Here is a 19571-nt window from a genome sequence, read left to right as displayed (position 1 = left end):
TGTTTTGTACTGCTCTGTTGGCACAAAGTAGGCCTAAAGCTGGTCTTTTAGCATCTGGTACAATTTTATATAGTCGCTATTAGGAGAGAAGCTGGAAAGCAAAGTGGCTTGAAGCTGATTTTGCCCCAAGCGTCTCCCTCCTTCCCCACAGTTTATTGGCCGGACCATAGAATCTGACATGATATATACAAAGTAATTGCTTCACTCCATTCCTAAAATACCTCTAAGGCAGAATACCATAGCTATTTAACAGTGCACATCAGCACTGCACATCAGTTTTAGATTTCATTAATGGTAAAATGAGGAAAGGAACTGACTTCAGGTAACTTTCCTTTTGGATAGAAGCAAAGAATGAAGTCTCATTGCACCTTCGTTTTTGAAAGACATGCTGTATGTTTTAAACCATATGTTAACTATTGTAATAATACTGTAAACATACTATTGTAACAATACTATGCCACTATTAAACATATTTGTATGCATTAATGAACAGGATATGAATCATGAAATACGGAGTTGGCCAAATGGATCCTTGTAATCATAATTTTATTTGATATATGCCTATAAAGTGACATTTTCCTGATTTTCACAATTCCATACTAGAATATTGAAGCCCAGAGCAAGAAAAAACATTCAGAAAAATAGGGATTTTATGTCTAGTATGTATAATGCAAGAAAATGACGTGTCCAGAAATGTCCAAACCCAGCATTTTGTTCTAGATAATAAAATGTTTACTTCTCTGTTTATCTTTTAGCTATAATTTAGACAGCAACATATGGAATGTAGTACCTGTATCAAAAGGACCTCTCCAGAGATATGGACACAGTCTTGCTTTATATCAGGTTGGGATAATTTTAATATTTTAATTCATTCTTTCATGCGCAATGTTAATGATCATATATTGTGCAAATGGCAGTCTGAAGCTGAAAATGTGATTAGCCATAAATTTTAAACTGTGAGGATAATCTCGTTTCTAGGTTTACACTTGTGCCATAAGCTTCTTCAGTCCTTACTTAGAAAGATTGTTGTACCATTTCTTAATGTTGATGGTAACTCAGTTTTCAAGCTGACCCTAAACTCTGAAAACTGAGACTGAGTAAAATAGTGCAGAATAGGAGGTTATGGTTTTGTGTAATTTGAACTGTTGACGTCAGAAGTACATTTTTTTGTTCATTTACTTATTTCAATTTCACTGTCGTCTTGCTAGCACATGCAGGGCCATAGCTGTATTACAAAAATAAAATTGCAGTACAGTAGTATCATGTACTGTAAGATGTATAAGTAAACTGAACTGTCAGTTTTGTGGCTATGGCAGAATCTCTGGAAAAACTGAAGTTAAGTCTTAGAGAAAGCTGTTGTTCTACTTTCTTGAAGGTAAACTCAAAGGCTTTTTTTTTTTTAATTAAAAAGCCTGTTTATATTAACAGTATACAGATGCGGAGTCGATACTTATAATTAAACACAATTTTTAAAATCAGATTTTCTTGGCCTATAGTTTGAGACCTCTCCGACTTTTAAAGCACTGTAAGGTATTCAGGGAATGCAGTGTAATTCTTTAGATAGCTTTAAATGTTAGCAATCTCATTGACTCTTGCAGGAGAAACACAGAACCTTGGTTTTAGGTCCTGATATATAAAAGGGTTTCCAGTTCAGTTGACTTAAGACAAAATGCCCTAACCATTATCTCCTGTCATTACTGCTGTTGGCCAATGTGAACTTTTTAGATAGTGACCACTCTAATAATATGTGATTTAATAAATGCTTAAACAAATAATTTAAGGCTTCTAAATTTCACTCTACAAATACTTTTCTTGTGCTATTTCAGTGTAATCTGAATCTGTTTTAAATGTTCTTTTACCAGCAATATATAGAAAATTTTAAAAAGCAGTAATTGTAATAAAAGGACATGATAACATAGGGATCTATTTCAACCTCAGTGTGGACATACAGCTCTTGATGATAATAATGAGAGCTGTAGGCACACATCTGAAAAGATATTATTCAGTGAAACCAAATTTATTGGTAATTAGTATCTGCAATTAGTGAACATACAAGACCAGCAGTATAAAACAGATGATTAAATAATCAGTTGTGAAATTAGTATGGGCCAAATGAGTATTCACATGTGAGTAAGATGAAAGAATTTCAGTTGAACTATATTCAAAATGTACAGACTTTTAAAAATCCTTTAAAATCTTTCTAGGACAAAGTTTGATTATTTACTTTTTGAGATCTTCAAGAAATTGAACAGGAACCTAATTTATTGTAGAAGAGTACCTGGAGATGGCAGCTTTGAGCTGTGGACTAGTCATTATATAACACTTTTTATTTAAGAACAAAAATATCCACAGAAAAAAGTGATTAGATTAAGTTTTAAACTTTAACTCCTGAGATTTTAAAGTCTCACTCCAGACCAAAGTGAGAGCATAGGAGCCAGTGTAGCCTGATTGTGGTGCAAAGTAAATTGAAGCTATATAATTGACTCTGTGGAGAATGAAATAACTTACTGTGCCATTCCTTAGAAAGCTACTTTAGTTAAAGTTGAAGTGTTGAAATGTTTTATTCTGAAGGTAAAAAGATCAGAAGATTCTCGCTGATGTATAGTTATATAAAGTGCCCTAGACATTTTTATGCATTTATAGGCAGGAAAGCATAGAAGCATTCTTGCTTTTAGACCCATCTAAAGCGTTACATGGCATTATCTTAAACACCTCTTCTCATGACCAAACTGGCTATTAGGAAGTTGTTCGTCTCTCTTTGCGTGGCATTGATGTACCACCATGAAGAAGACTGCATATAGTTCCAAACACCTCAATAATAGAAGAAAATCAGCAAATTGGAAGGAATTCATAGAAGAAAAATTAAGAGCCTTGATGGAATAGTTTCTGACATTAGAGAAATAAATGTGGATATCTTCGCTAAATGATGAATAAGGGGGGGTGTTAAAGGATGAAGTTAGACAATACCATCTTTTCTTGCATACCCCTAGGCATACAAAAAATGCAGTTTCACAGAAAATGAATGTGGTTGGTAATATTATTTGGATTTCTAGTGATCTGATAGTCACATTACAAAATTTTCCATCATAATTGGCACTATTGTTGGCAGTTTCAAGACAACCAAAGAATAAAGGAGATTAAGATTGAATTCTGAAGGAACAAGGATGAAGCACATGGGTAGGGTGATGTAAGAATGACTATACTGGTATTGCTCTTTGTATAGACAAAGAACTTCAGTATTCAAGCCAGTCAATTTGACACTTGCAGAAACTCTAAATTCACTTCCCTCCACTCCAGATTATATTAATTTAATAAGTAAGGTTTTATCAAAGAAAGCTAATTCTTTGGTATTGATGTTGAGACCATATAGCCCTTCAAATATGATTTCACTGATTTGATCAAGAGCTGTTCCTAGAATTAAAAAGGAGTAAATAGTTTCTGTATTTGCTTTAATACCACTTAGGCAAAATTATTTTATCAGCTGGTTCATTGTGGCCATTAGATGTATGCATGCACTTGTGTAGGCTATTATAATTTACTCCAGAACACTTACATAATGCTTCAAAGGTCTTTTCTCACTGCTCTGTTAGCCTTTGATAGCAAGAGGTAACCACAGGTCACATGGTTTAATTCTGTACATCTTTCGGTTACTTACTATACATCCACAAGTTGGTTTCTCATTTTGATCTATACAGTATCTTAGAAGTGATTGAGAGCTAGATAAAATGAACCATCACACACATACTGTACAGAGGTTAGAAAAGTCTCTTATTGGCACACAACTGATTTATTCAAAGTTTTTCTTCAATTCAGTAGACCTCAATCATTGATGGAGTTTGTTTCTTGCTATTAAAGGCTGAGATTTTTCAAAATTCAATTTATTGTTATATTCTTATTAGTTCGTTAGCATAATACTGTTTTGGCAATCATTTCCAGGAGGCCTAAAAGCTTATAATCTATAGTTAGTACATTTTTATATAGTTTTTGTTTTTTATTCCTTTCAATATATTTAAAATATGTGCAATTCAAATACTAGTTCTTCTTTGAGTGCTTGCACATGTCCATTCCATTGTAGATATTTGTGCGCCCCAAGCACAATTGCCGGAAAGGTTTCCCTTAGCAATATCTGTCGGGTCGGTTCTAGTGTCTCTGGTGTTGCATGCTCATAGCATCAGTATAAGGGCTTGATGACCCTGCTCTCTTTCAGTTTCTTCTTACCTCCCATGACAGTTGCTGAAACATTGATTGCTCAGGCAATCTCTTCCATTAGTGGTGCAAAAAGGAGTGGAAACCACATGCAAGCTCCTAAGCATGGGAGAGTCTCCAGTGGGTAGAAAGTCAGTGTTGCTTGTGCATGGGGCATGTTGGAGAGTGGCTGTAGCTACTGTGCTCTGGCCATCCACAGTTGGTATTTAGTCCCTTGGGGTTGCTAGCCAGCTGGCAGGAGGTTTAACTTAAACCAGGTCTGCGGCAAAGAATCACAGAGATGTAACCAGTTGTGTGAGAGCCCAGTATTCCAGGTGCAGACTAGAATCTGCCCTGGTATGGTCCAGGACTATTGTGAATGTGTTTTCAGGAGTAGCTTGGGGAATAGATGTTCTGGCTGGGCTTCTGGCCCCTAAATGATTGAGAGCCTAGTGTCTGGCCGCTGATTTCTGTCTGGATAGACGTAGTAGGGGGAACACTGTGGTTGCCTCTGCCTGATACTCCCTGGCTGGGAGAAGAGGACTCTGGCCCTGGCTGTGGACCCCTGGTTACTGTTTATAGGCCTCTGTGGTCAGGTGGAGATGGTTAGAGTATTGACGAGTATCATAGCCATTGTACTGAGTTTACAGTCACAGGTGGTTTGGAGAGCTGTACTCTCCAGCCTTCATCTCTATATCAGAGTCCACTTGGCTGGGAGCCTAATCATAGGGGTTTGGCAGAGAGTGGCCTTGCTTATCTGTAAATAAACAGCCTACAGAGAAAGGAGAACAGGAAAAGACCACTAAAAACAATCTCCTGATCAAAACAGAAGATTTAACATATCTGGTCCGGAAAGCAAAATTCTGCCTTCCAAAACTATAGAAAAGCACCGTCTTTGGTGTTTTATTATTTTTAATGCATTTCAGTATGACAACTTTATTTTCAATTAAAGGGTCAGATTCCAAAAAAAACCCCAACCCTGTTGTTTTTTTACTGAGATCCTCAAAAGCTTTTAAAACTACTGCCATAGAGTAGTACTGTAATACTTAGTTATTATGGAGAGACATGTATACTCATTTTTAGGTAAAAAGAACAGGAGTACTTGTGGCACCTTAGAGACTAACAAATTTATTTGAGCATAAGCTTTTGAGGGCTACAGCCCACTTCATCGGATGCATAGAATGGAACACACAGAAGATATTTATACATACAGAGAACATGAAAAGGTGGAAGTAGCCATACCACCTGTAAGAGGCCAATCAATTGAGATGAGCTATCATCAGCAGGAATAAAAAAACCTTTGAAGTGGTAATCGAGATGACCTATAGATACAGACTAACACGGTTGCTACTCTGAAACTTGTCATTTTTAGGTAATAATTGAGCTTCTGTAATGTGAAGCAAGCTCTGTGAATTATATCAACTAAAACATTTAGTATAAATTCTGTTACCTCTTGGTAACTTGCCTAGTGAAGGGAGTTATAAGGAGAACAAAGTTTCTTATTTCCTCTTCCACTTGCCATCCCAGCACACTAATCTTTGTGCCATTTCATTGTGATGGCAGAGGAAATAACAAGAGGTAATGACAGACTGTACAACTTTACTTCATAACTGACACTTTAAAAAATACTTTGTTTCTCCAGTCATCTGTCATTCATCAATGTAAGGTCTGCTGAGCGCAGTACAAGGTTAGGAGAGTTATATAATTGATTATTTTTGTCTTTATAGTCATTTCAGTCTCTCTCTAGTGTCTCCATGTAGTGATTCAGAAAATATCTGACAAATGAAGAGTCATATTGCTTTTTCCTGATCCTTGCTTACTGCTTAAGGAGGGTAGGGCATAGTGAAGTAAAATTATTTCTTACGAGAGTTGTAGCAAAAACACATTTTTAAAATATTAAGTCAATTACTCATCCCTGAGTTTGAAAATTAAAAAAATAAAATAGAATAAAACAAATGTGAAGTGCTTTCAAATGTGAATAGGAAGAATATTAAAACCATCACTGTGTGTGTCTAATGAAAGTAATTAATTTACATTTTATGTTAACTGAAATCGCTAGAATCTACAAAATAGGTATCTTAGGTACACATCAGCTAGTGTCCCAGAATGGTGTTGCACATTTTTCTAATGGAGCAATTTTTCAGCCAGTAAAAAGTAATTGATGTGATGTGTCAGGAAATATTAATTTGTGTTGAGATTTGTGATAGTGTATTTCATTGCATTACACAGTGATAATTTTAAATGCAGATATAAAACAAGATATCTATCTGTGGTTTTCATGGCTGCTAAAAGTTTTTGAATCATATTCATTCTTGTTAGAGAATATGGGAAAACTGGTATAATACAATGGTGGAAAATTAAAAAGTATCTGTTATTTCTCTTCTAAGAATTATGTGACACAGATCGTACATATACTGTCAGTAGCCATGCTGTTGAATCAAAATACAACTGTTGTCCAAATGAATGTCAACTTTACATTTAATATTGGTTAAATTAATAAGAATTTATCTTCAGAAATGTTGGTTTGTGCTTTGCCAAAATATTAACGTAATGTTGTAACTATTCATTCTATTAAATTAATTTTGATTTATTTGTTACTTTCCTATCTTTTGGGGGAATTTAAATTGGTTTAAATAGGTAAAACCTCAAATACTGAATATTGTATCCAAATTAAAATGTTGATGACACCGGCAACATATTTTTAAAGAGTTGATATTTCTTGAGATTTAGTTTATTCATTACTCAACTGTTTTTCTTAACTATAGTCATGGTATTTCATAATAAAAAAGTCAATTTCATTTGTGTGTAATATTACAGTTTAGTTTGTAGGAATTGTACTAAAGTGTGTTAAGAAGTTCTATATTGAAATATGCTTTCTATTTCATGAATTTCTGAATATTTTTGTTTTCTGTGTAATATATTGATTTTTGGGGGAAAGTCCGTTCCCTTTCTTTGTCAGATATTAGACATAATGACAAATACAACATTTAATAACTAGAGGCTTTGTAAAGAGTAAGAGTGGGATTTTCAGAAGTGCTCTGCTTTGGCCTAACTCTGCATCACTAAAGTTAATAGTCTCTCTCCCCACTCCCCTCCCCCCCCACCTTTATCAATGACCTCTAAGGTGGAGAGACTTTGTTTGGGCCAATAGGAGAAAGAAAATCCATGGACCCCTTCAAAGATTTTGTGGGCTTGGGAGTGTACCAGTGGGCTCCTTGGCTGACTGGCTAGAAATAAAGGTGCATCAAAGCCTGTCTGTGGGCACCCCAGTCCCCAGCACACTCATACACACTTTGGAAATTAGAGTAGCACTGAGTTTGTGACTCTCTCTGTAGGCATCACATTACTTGCCCTTTTTGGGAGCTAGGAAGGAATTTCCCCCTCAATGCCAGATGGCCTGGGTGGTGGTGGTTTTTTTTGCCTTTCTCTTATCAGCCCACGGACCAAGTGGGTAAATTAGGTCATAATGAGTTCATGTTGTTGCAACTTGGCAAATGTCCAATGTAGGCACTCATTTAATAGGGGGTTCTGGATTCCTGATAAACTAGAATTGCAATCAGGAATAGGGGAGGTTATTCCTTAAAGAAGATAGGAGTGTGTGAAGCTAGGGCTTCTAATGTCTACTACAGTGAGGGGCCACAACCCCATTTCCCTATACCCTCAACTTTTGTACAAAGAGAGAGTAGTGTGGTGCCAGAAAGTGTGCCAGTCCAGGTTAAAAGTTTGGAGCGGGAAGGAGGGGCTCAGGGCTGCCCTCCCCTCGATAGTATGGATTATGGAAGGAATGTTGACCTGCAGTGGAGGAATTACTGCCAGAGTTTCCCAGATATTAAGTTAATGAAGTTATGACTTTGTTAAACCACAGTTCCTGGTGTCTTGCCTTTTTTCTGCCATGTCTGGGACAATGGGATATTTTATCATAGACTTCAGTAGGAGCAGTGTTTGGGCAATATTGAGTGCTTTTGAAAATGCCACTCTAAAGGTTACATATTCCTTATGCAGGCATAAGTCTGCATTGCCAATTGTGGTTCCCACCCTGCTGTCTTATTGACTCATAGCTTGGTGGCCTGTAGTAAATTTATGCTGCCAAGGGAGAGGTACCTCTAGAGAGAGAAAAGAGAACTGGGAATTCTATCAGAGAAGGCTACTATTGCCAAAATGTGCCAGTCATTGCCAATTTACATGGGTTCATGATTTTGAAAGCTGTCTTATATTTTGAAAGATAATCCAATTCTAGCGGAATTACCAATAGTATATTCCTTTATTGCTACATCTGTAAAATGAGGATGCATGTTAAATAGAGGCTTTTAATTGGAAATTTTGTCTTCAGTAAACTCCCTTGATACATGTATGTAGTCACTTGTGAAGGTGTACTTTTAAAGATTTGCTAGTATGTCAGGTATTGTATCTACTAAAAAGAAAAGGGCCAATTAATTTAAGAACATGACTACTTCACAATACTTGGTTTAGTTAGGCACAATATTACACTATACGTTCCATTTCTTCTGTTAGGGAAGCCTGCTTTCATTCCAGCACTGAAGTGCTGTCTGCAAAATGTTTTTTTTTTTTTGTTCTTTATCCCATTGGTTGAAATTATGTAGCAAGAAAATTGCCTTAACAGCACAATAGGATACATGGGAGTATAGTATAAAGTCTGAGATACAAATTGTGATCTTACTCTAAGAAGACAACCAATGTAAAGGTTGTATAATATGACTTGTGGACAACAGGATCGGTCATACCTTTTTATATGTGAAAAGGTCGAAAAAGAGTTAGTAATCACTACTACTTCTAGAGAAATATTTTAAATGTGAGGCCTGCGTACTGTCGACAAGAACAGAAAAGATCTGACACCTAATAATTGGATCACAGATGCATTTAAAATTAGACATCAGGTTGCAGTCATCATGCCTGAGGGACTGTAAATGTCTATTGGGAATCTGCAGACAGGTATCCTGGATGAGTTCATTTACCTTTGAAGCATATAGGCTGCAGTGATATTATCATCATCTTGTGTTCCATGGATGCCAACATGAATGTTTTCTTAAGAAAATAATCAGTCCCTAACAGAATAATCAATTCCATCCTTCTAGCGTTATCACTTGGACCTTTTTTCCCATATACTCATGAGAAAAGATTCAGTGTCTTATTTCTTCTTAGTCAAGGGACATCTATTACTCTGAGAAAATTCAATAGTCCCTTTTATAAGAATTTCCACTTTGCTCCAAAACTAAGTGACAAATACTAAATTCTGTATATATACCATTCCAATTGGTGTATTTTCAGTCCCCAAGTTTTAAGTATGGTATAATTTAATTTCCACAGGGAGATTTCTCCAAGAATTCTCAGTTATCATATTGGAGGATGTATGGAGGTACTGAAGAATTTTTAACACAGACTTTAACTATACAGTTGCTATTATTTAATTTGGTTCCTCCTCTCACTGTCATTTCATTATCGATAGCCAGACAGGAGAAATTCAGGCTCCAGAGAGAGAGCTGAGGACTGTCATTCTGCCAACTAGTTGATATCTGGCAACAGTTCATGCTAATATTGAACATCTCTGTTTACTGAAGATTGATTCTTCCTTTATATACTCACAGAATAAAATAGATGCTGGTTTGAACAGAGTATAATTTAGGGCATGGCTACACTTGTGAGATAGAGTGCATTAAAGCAGCCCAGTGTGCTCTAACTCACCACACGTCCACGCTGGCAAGGCACGTAGAGCGCTCCTGGTACTCCACCACGGCGAGTTGAATAATGTTTGATGTGCCCCCGCTGGAGCTCTGCAGTGCCAGTGTGGACGCCCTGGTCTGTTAATGCGCTCTGATCAGCCTCCAGGAGTGTCCCACAATGCCTGTTCTAGCCACTCTGGTCATCAGTTTGAATTCTACTGCCTTGCCCTCAGGTGACCAACCATCAGACCCGCCCTTAAAATTCTCAGGGAATTTTGAAAATCCCCTTCCTGTTTGCTCATCCAGGTGTGGAATGCTCTCAGCGAATCTTTCCAGGTGACCATGCCTCCATTTGCCAGGCGATCCCAGGTATGGAGCAGTGGCGAGGTGCTGGACCTCATCAGTGTTTGGGTGGAAGAAGCTGTCCAGTCCCAGCTGTGCTTCAGCCGTAGGAATTACGATACCTTCAGGCAGATATCAAGGGACATGATGGAAAGGGGCCATGATCGGGACGCTCTGCAGTACAGGGTTAGAAGTGAAGGAGCTGCGGAATGCCTACTGCAACGCCTGCGAGGCAAACTGCCGTTCCAGTGCTGCTCCTGCATCCTGCTGTTTCTACAAAGAGCTGGACATGATACTTGATACGTGATACCACCTCCACTCCAAGTACCGCCATGGACACTTCAGAGCCCAGTCCAACAAGGCAGGAGGAGGAGCAAAGCGGGAGTGGGGTGCTGAGGTGGAGGAAGACACGGCAAAATCCCTAGATGCATGAAGCCAGGAGCTGTTCTCAAGCCAGGAGTAAGGTAGCCAGTCGCGGCAGCCGGTGCTTGGGGAAGGACAAACACCAGAGGAGGTTCCCGGTAAATGGCTTTTATTTTGGGAAGGAAGTTATTCGGTGCGGGCTCTTGGGGCAAGGAGGGTTAGGGCTGCATGCATGCCTAGATGCAGAATAGGGTGTTGATGTGCTCTCTAACATTGTAGTAATCGGCCTCAGTGATCTCTTCAAAGGTCTCAGTGAGAACTTGGGCAATGCGCTTGCGCAGGTTTCTTGGGAGAGCCACTGTGGTCCTTGTCCGAGTCAGGCTAACATGTCCGCGTTACTGTGCCGTGAAGGGGAGTGGGACCATTGCTGCACACAGGCAAGCTGCATATGGGCCAGGGAGGAAGCTGCATTGTAGTAGAAGACCCTCCCTTGCTTCCCAGGTCACCCTCAACAGGATGAATCCTGTGGAAAATGTGGGGACAGTGTTGGCAGTGGGGCCCCCTGCAGCTGTTGGCTCTCCTCAAGGCACAGAAACCCAGAGGACAGTACAGCCATGAAAGAATTAGTCCCCCTTGACCCTGTGCTTACCATTTTGTGGCTCCTGTGGGTTACATGCACTCGCTTTGAGACGGGAAAATTATGCTACTGTGTAGACCAGGGGTCGGCAACGTTCGGCACACGGCTCGCCAGGGTAAGCACCCTGGCGGGCCGAGTGATGTGCTGGCCGTGGCTTCTTGCCGCCCCCATTGGCCCGGGACGGCGAACCGCGGCCAGTGAGGGCTGCGATCGGCCGAACCTGCCGCGTCAGCAGGTAAATAAAACTGGCCCGGCCTGCCAGGGTGCTTACCCTTGCGAGCTGCATGCCGAACGTTGCCGACCCCTGGTGTAGACTGTGCTTGCCCTCCTTAAGTACAGGGGAATCGTTGCTCTGTCTGGTGTGAACAATGCTGCCTCTGTTAATGTTGCATTTTGCCTTTACAGATGCAACCTTGAGATCTCAGCCGTCCGTGTTTTCACCAGCCGAGAGACTGCAAAGAATCAGGAAGAGGCCACGTAGAAGCAAAGAAGACATGTTGTATGAAGTACTGCAGCAGTCACTTAACGAGAATCTAAAGCGCAGGTGTGGAGGGAGAGTGAAAGGAGGATTCACCAGCAGAATGTGGATGGCCGGCACAAAAACTCGGAGCTTTGGCAGCAAAGCACAGATCGGCTGATAAGCATCATGGAGTGCCAAGCGTACTCGAGCCAGGCGCTTGCAGCCACGCAGGCAGAGCACTACCGCGCCCGCCAGCCCCCCGCCCCGCAGCCCTTGTTCCAGCTCTTTTGCTCCCATGTCACCTCCAACCCACTTTCACCAACATCTGGGTTCTTATCACTACCAGCTGCCTCCAACAGCTGTAGCTTCACCACCGAGCCCTGAAAACTTCGACCCTTACCCACTGCATTCAACCCCAATCACCATGCAGTATAGCCATCCTGAAGTGCAGCACTCACTGCACAGCACTCCAGACCGGAAGGCTGAGTATGATAACAGGTTATATGCAAATCTGTGATTGTACCATTCCCCACCCCAACCCCTTGCACTTTCTGTTTCCCAAGCAGTTGTGTTTCTTTTCAATAAATGAATTTTCTGGCTTTGAAAACGTTCTATTTTATTGCATAAAGTAAAAGATACCTTAGCCCAGGAAAGCAACAGGCACTGCAAGTCAGCATAGCAAACTCAGATTCCTACTAACATTGGAACCACTGCAGTTCACTTCCATGCAGGGCACCAGACATTACTGGTGGCTTTCAGCCTCAAATTGCTCCCTGAAGGCATCCCTAATCCTTGCAGCCCTGTGCTGGGCCCCTCTAATAGCCCTGCTCTCTGGCTGTTCAAATTCAGCCTCCAGGTGTTGAACCTCCGAGGTCCATGCCTGCGTGAATCTTTCACCCTTCCCTTCACAAATGTTATGGAGGGTACAGCACGCGGATATAACCATGGGGATGCTGTCATCAGCCAGGTCCAGCTTCCCATACAGAGAGTGCCAGCGGCCCTTTAAATGGCCAAAAGCACACTCCACAGTCATTCTGCACTGGCTCAGCCTGTTGTTGAACAGCTCCTTGCTGCTGTCAAGGCTCCCTGTGTAGGGTTTCATGAGCGGGGGTAAGCGGGGTCTCCAAGGGTCACAATGGGCATTTCGACTTCACTTACGGTGATCTTCTGGTCTGGGAACAAAGCCCCAGCTTGCAGCTTCCTGAACAGGCCAGTGTTCCGAAAGATGTGTGCGTCATGCACCTTTCTGGGCCAGCCTGTGTTAATGTCAATGAAAGTCCCACGGTGATCCACAAGCGCCTGGAGAACCATAGAGAAATAGCCCTTCCGATTAATGTACTCGGAGGCTAGGTGGGCTGGTGCCAGAATTGGAATATGCATGCCATCTATCGCCCCTCCACAGTTTGGGAAACCCATTTGTGCAAAGCCAGCCACAGTGTCATGCACGTTATCCAGAGTCATGGTGGTTCTGAGCAGGATGCGATTAATGGCCCTGCAAACTTGCATCAACGTGATTCCAACAGTTGACTTCCCCACTCCAAACTTGTTAACGATTGATCAGTAGCTGTTTGGAGTTGCCAGCTTCCAGATTGCAATAGCTGAAAGTTCTGCAGCCACTGCTCGTCATCCCAAACTTGCATGACGATGTGATCCCACCACTCAGTGCTTGTTTCCCGAGCCCAAAAGTGGCGTTCCACGGTGGTAAGCATGTCCGTGAATGCCATAAGCAATCTTGTGTTGTATGCACTACTCGAGTCGATATCGTCGGAGTCCTCACTGTCAGTTTGGATCTTAAGGAGTAACTCAAGTGCCAAACGTGATGTGCTGGTGGGACTCGTCAGCAAATTCCTCAGCAGTTCAGGCTCCATTCCCACAGACCGAAAGGGAAGACAGAGCATGCAGCACAAAAAACGTTGAAAGATGGCGCCAAATGTGGACGGAAGCAGAGGGATTGCTGGGTTGCGAACCGATGCATTACGGGGCGTTGGGACAGGACCCAGAATGCCCCGCCTCCCCTGTCCCCTTTCCACAAGCCACAGCACCAGAATGGAAAGAGGTGCTCTGTGGGATAGCTGCCCATAATGCATCGCTCCCAGTGCCACTGCAGGTGCTGCAAATGTGGCCACGCCAGTGTGCTTGCAGCTATCAGTGTGGACAGACTTCAGTGCTTTCCCTACTGCGCTCTCCGAAGGCGGGTTTAACGCAAAGCGCTCTACATCTGCAAGTGTAGCCATACCCTTAGAGCAAGCTCAGCTGATGGCAAACCAATCCACCTTAGATTTCTTTTTCATGATCTCTAGTCATATTTATTTTTTCAAATCTTGAGCTTTTTTTATATTATTTGAATAATTTAGTTCTATGCAGTGTTGTAGCTGTGTTGGTCCCAGGATATTAGAGAGACAAGGTGGGTGAGATAATATCATTTATTGAACAAACTTCCATTGGTAAGAGAGAGAAGCTTTTGCTCTTACACAGAACTCTTCTTCAGGTCTGGGAAATGTACTCAGAGGGTATGTTGTACACTGCAGTTAGATACCCGTGGCTGGCCCATGCCAGCTGACTCAGGCTTTCAGGGCTCAGGCTAATTATGCTGTAGATATTCTGGTTTGGGCTTCAGCCCTAGCTTTGGGACCCTCCCATCATGGCAGAATACTAAAGCCTGGTTTCCAACTTGATCCTGACAGTCTATAGCACAATTAAACAGTCTCTTAGCCTGAGCCTTGAGAGTCTGAGTCAGCTGGCATGGGCCAGCCGCAAGTTTTTAATTGTAGTGTAGACATATCTATAGTGTCATAGTTAAATGCGAGGTTGAACAGATCGTTTAGCCTAAGTAGTTAACACACATTTCAAGGGCCAATTACACACAGTTCAAGGGCCAATTAAAACCTCTCCAGTTAAAGGGGGGGAAACAAACATTTTTTTTCTCCTTAACTACCTATAATTCATTTAGATATTAAACAGGTAATATCTTTTATTGGACCGACTTCTGTTGGTGAAAGAAACAAGCTTTTGAGCTACACAGAATTCTTCCTCAAGTCAAAAGATATTACCTCACCCACCTTGTCTCTCTAATATCTTGGAACCGACACAGCTACAATAACACTGCATACAACAGTTTCAGATATTAGACATTTACCGCACAATAGGACTAATTTTGCCTCTCCACATAGATAGTTTTCACATAGATACAAAGTCCATCAATCTTAATCTCATGCTACTGATAAAAACCATTCATTTACAGGTACAGTGCTCTTAAAGTGTACAGCATTTTACAGAAGATGCAATACAGTTGTGCCTGAGTCCCTGGAGGGGCCACACAGTGAATGCTTGCTCAGGGCAAACTGCAAGGAATAGGTCAGATAATCCCTCAAACTGGTGTTTTATTCTATAATTATATTCACCAAATCAGTAACCAAACAGCTTTTGTAATACCACACTGATCACCAAGAAGCCAAATACAGCTTCCTTTAAGCATCTCAGCCCTTGATTCCCATCTAGACATCCAAGTCCAACTGAGTGGTTACTGAAAACCAGATTCACCATATGTTAGGTGCACCAGTCCCAAAGGACCAGACATTGATCCCTGGGTCAATATTAGTTTTAGATCTGACCCAATAATCATGCAGATGCCAATCCTTTAGTAATTAAAACTATAAAGATTTTAATAATAAAAGGAAAAAGGAAGAGAATTGTAGTGGTTAAGAGATCAGTATACATACAGATATGTGAAAAGTTTCATAGCAGAGATGGTGAGGCTGCATATTTGTAAAAGTTTTTCTGGAATCAATTTAAAAGGTTATAGTTCAGTGGGCAGTCCAGATTTAGAGTTTGTTCAAATTCTTCCATGAGAATTCCAGGGTAAATCCAGAGTAAACCTGGAGCCCTCAGTCTTGTGGCTTAGACCTTCCCTGTTAAAGTTTAAGCAGACCTGAGTTTTAAAAAAAAACAAGACTGGAGCTTTTCCTTTATAGTCTTCTAGCAAGCTGATAAGGCTCTTGACAGCAATTGTCACAGCAGGACCTTTTGCCAATGAAGAATAGGTGGTCCATATTGTTGCTTTGAAGGTACTCTTCTATTTCCTATGTGTACACAGATAAACTACTTTTATTCATTAACATAAGGCAATTAGCCATTCAAACTATCAAGACAGTTCATTATAGCATAGATAATTAAACTGAAGATAATATAAATAATAATATTAGTTCCTGCAGTATCTTACATCTTTGATCTTAAGGTTAACTGAGCCATTTGCATACATAATATAGGGCCATTAAGATATGAAAGGGAATTGTCTGCAAGATAATCTGATTACATTGTTAAATTTCTAACAAGAGATAGGTTTCAGAGTAGCAGCCGTGTTAGTCTGTATCCGCAAAAAGAACAGGAGTACTTGTGGCACCTTAGAGACTAACAAATTTATTAGAGCATAAGCTTTCGTGGGCTATAGCCCAATTATATGCATCCAAAGAAATGGGCTGTAGTCCACGAAAGCTTATGCTCTAATAAATTTGTTAGTCTCTAAGGTGCCACAAGTACTCCTGTTCTTTTAACAAGAGATGGATAAACATAGACCAATACACTTAGCATCTACCCTTGATTTCTATTACTACAAATACGAGCTAATGATTCCTGATTTACGACTTCTTTGAAATTCAAATACAAGTAGATTGTCTTGATTACATTTCAGTGCCTTTTGTTGTTATGGGTCATACCCAAGTTGACCATTTGTCAGTGTCACAACAATAAAATATTCAATACCAAAAGATTAAACTTTCAGTGTATGAGATTCTTATTCAGTATTGTTTAAACTAAAGCAAATAACTGCTTTCATAATAGATTTTTTTTCCATAGAAAAGTTTTATCAAACTTGTAGAAAGCTTTGTTTCCTCCACATCTGACAAGAAAAACAGCCCTGAAGATATGGAACAAACAAAATGATTCCTCCTGAGAGGATGCTGCTGTATGCCTTCTTTTCAAGCATAGCCATTAACTTTCCACATGAACTGATTTTTCAACTTGTTGAACAGGTTTTATCTTAACTGTCAGATAATAACATCATGTCACCTGTTAATCTCTTCTTATAGTCAAAGATGTATGGCACCTGGAAATGTGAGAGCAAGATGGGTTAATTAATCTTTTCTATTTTTATTTGAGCACCAGGTAATTCAGAGGGAGAATCGCCAACACTGCCCTTTTGCCAGTTATCTGAACTCCTTTGTCTCAAAGACTATTTCTTTCAGTAACTATCCAACTAAATTTTTACATCATGTTCATTGCTATAGTTTTCTGACCAGGAAAATAATCTAAATACTTCTTTTCTGAGCTCCAGGTGATTAGTTTATCAGCTTTTGCCTGAATTTGAAGTACTGTATAAAACATGGGAAAACTTGTTTAAGGAAACAAAAACTTTTGTAAGTACTCAGTATATTTCAGACTTTCCTTCATTAGAAGGAATAATAATCCCTTGAATGACTGTTTCAGCAATTCACTTATTTAAATTTATTTGTAACTTTTAACAAAACCTTTTAAACATCTCCTTTTTATTTCAGTTTCTCATGAAATCTTTAATGGTAATCAGAAAATAAGTGTTCATGCACAATTTCATTCATATTTCAAATAACTAAAGAATAGGGACAACAATTATAAGAGTACATGTAAAGGTCTCTTCAGTCTCTCCTGTTATATTTAGGGCGGTCAATTAATTGCAGTTAACTCAAAAAAAAATTATCACGATTAATCGCAGTTTTAATCGCACTGTTAAACAAGAGAATACCAATTGAAATTTATTAAATATTTTGGATGTTTTTCTACATTTTCATATATATCTCATATTCTGTGTTGTAATTGAGATCAAATTGTTGTAATTGATTACAAATATTTGCACTGTAAAAATGATAAACAGAAGAAATAGTATTTTTAAATTCACCTCATACAAGTACTGTAGTGCAATCTCTTTGTCTTGAAAGTGCAACTTACAAATGTAGGATTTTTTTGTTACCTGACTGCACTCAAAAATGAAACAATGTCAAAGTTCAGAACCTACGAGTCCACTCAGTCCTACTTCTTGTTCAGCCAATCGCTAAGACAAACAAGTTTGTTTACATTTACAGGCGATAATACTGTCCTCTTCTTATTTACAGTGTCACCAGAAAGTGAGAACAGGCATTTGCATGGCATGTTTGTAGCCAGCATTGCAAGGTATTTAGGTGCCAGATATAGCTAAACAATCATATGCCCCTTCATGCTTCAGCCACCATTCCAGATGCTTCCATGCTGATGATGCTCGTTTAAAAAAACAATGCATCAATTAAATTTGTGACTGAACTCTTGGGGGAGAATTGTATGTCCCCTGCTCTGTTTTACCCACATTCTGCCATATATTTTATGTTATAGCAGTCTTGGATGATGATCCAGCATATGTTGCTGTTTGTTTTAAGAACACTTTCCCTGCAGATTTGACAAAACGCAAAGAAGGTACCAATGTGAGATTTGTAAAGATAGCTACAGCACTCGACCCAAGGTTTAAGAATCTGAAGTGCCTTTCAAAATCTGAGAGGGACTAGGTGTGGAGCATATTTTCAGAAGTCTTAAAAGAGCATCAATCCGATGCAGAAACTACAGTTCCTGAACCACCAAAAAAGAAAATCAACCTTTTGTTGGTGGCATCTGACTCAGATGATGAAAATGAATGTGCATCAGTCTGCACCGCTTTGGGTTGTTATCGAGCAGAACCCGTCATCAGCATGGAAGCATGTCCTGTGGAATGGTGGTTGAAGCACGAAGGGACAAATGAATCTTTAGTGCATGTGGCACGTAAATATCTTGCAACATTAGCTACAACAGTGCCATGTGAACGCCTGTTTTCACTTTTAGGTGACATTATAAACAAGAAGCAGGCAGCATTATTTTCTGCAAATTGTAACCAACCTTGTTTGTCTGAGTGATTGGCTGAACAAGAGGTAGGACTGAGTGGACTTGTAAGCTCTAAAGTTTTACATTGTTTTATTTTTGAATGCAGGTTTTTTTGGTACATAATTCTACATTTGTAAGTTCAACTTTCATGATAAAGAGATTGCACCATGGTATTTATATGAGGTGAATTGAAAAATAAAATTTTTTAATTTTTTTTACAGTGCATATATTTGCAATCAAAATTAAATATAAAGTGAGCACTGTACACTTTGTATTCTTTGTTGTAATTGAAATTAATTATTTGAAAATGTAGAAAATATCTAAAATATTTAAATGGTATTCTATTGTTTAATAGTGCGATTAATCATGCGATTAATCACGACTAATTTTTTTAATCGCTTGACAGCCCTATTATATTATGTGCATAACTTCCACTTACGCACAAACAGTGGGATTCTTTCAGGAGACTTAAAATTTTTCATTTCTAAATCAATTTAATTTTGTAGTTTTACCCTTTACAATTTTTCTACATACATTTCTAATAAATTGAGATCCCATCATGTGCCAAATTTGGTCTCCATTCTGGCATCACAAAGCCCTGAGGTTGCTTTAAACTGTACTTTCAGCACTGACCTAGTGACCCTTTCACAGCAAAGTTGGGGGTGGGGGAAGGAAAGTAGCTTAAAGCCGCTTTCATGCCTCCATTCCTGAATTCTGCCAAGTCCAAAGGTCCAGTTTGGGGATAATTTTTATAGTTATGTGGGCAAGGAAATCTTTTCCAGGCACTCAATTTATAGTTAGCTGGGATTGTCCCCTTTAAAGCTTTGATATGTGTTCACAAAGAGTGGTCACCCTTACAAATTGGCCAATTTTACTTTAAATTTATAGAAAAGGTTCATTATCTGTTGTTTCTATGTATTGCTTCCTTATTACTATAGGAAATACTCTTCATACTATGAATAACATGGTAAGCTTTATTTAGTTAAGGTGTTAC

The 19571-nt window shown here is 39.5% G+C and overlaps 1 protein-coding gene across 6 annotated transcripts in view; it reads left to right on the top strand.

Moving 5' to 3' along the window:
- Nucleotides 1-19571, top strand: part of ATRNL1 (attractin like 1) — a 1006335-nt gene that overhangs the window by 142583 nt on the left and 844181 nt on the right. For all 6 annotated transcript variants that reach the window (XM_034775239.1, XM_034775240.1, XM_034775241.1 and 3 more), the window contains exon 7: nucleotides 756-843. In XM_034775239.1, coding sequence (XP_034631130.1) covers nucleotides 756-843 — 88 coding nt within the window. The remainder of the gene's footprint in view (nucleotides 1-755; nucleotides 844-19571) is intronic.

The sequence above is a fragment of the Trachemys scripta genome, chromosome 7, assembly GCF_013100865.1.
Source record: "Trachemys scripta elegans isolate TJP31775 chromosome 7, CAS_Tse_1.0, whole genome shotgun sequence".
Classification (NCBI taxonomy): domain Eukaryota; kingdom Metazoa; phylum Chordata; order Testudines; family Emydidae; genus Trachemys; species Trachemys scripta.
Note: the sequence above shows the minus strand (reverse complement) of the source record. Positions and strands in the feature narration are given on the sequence as shown.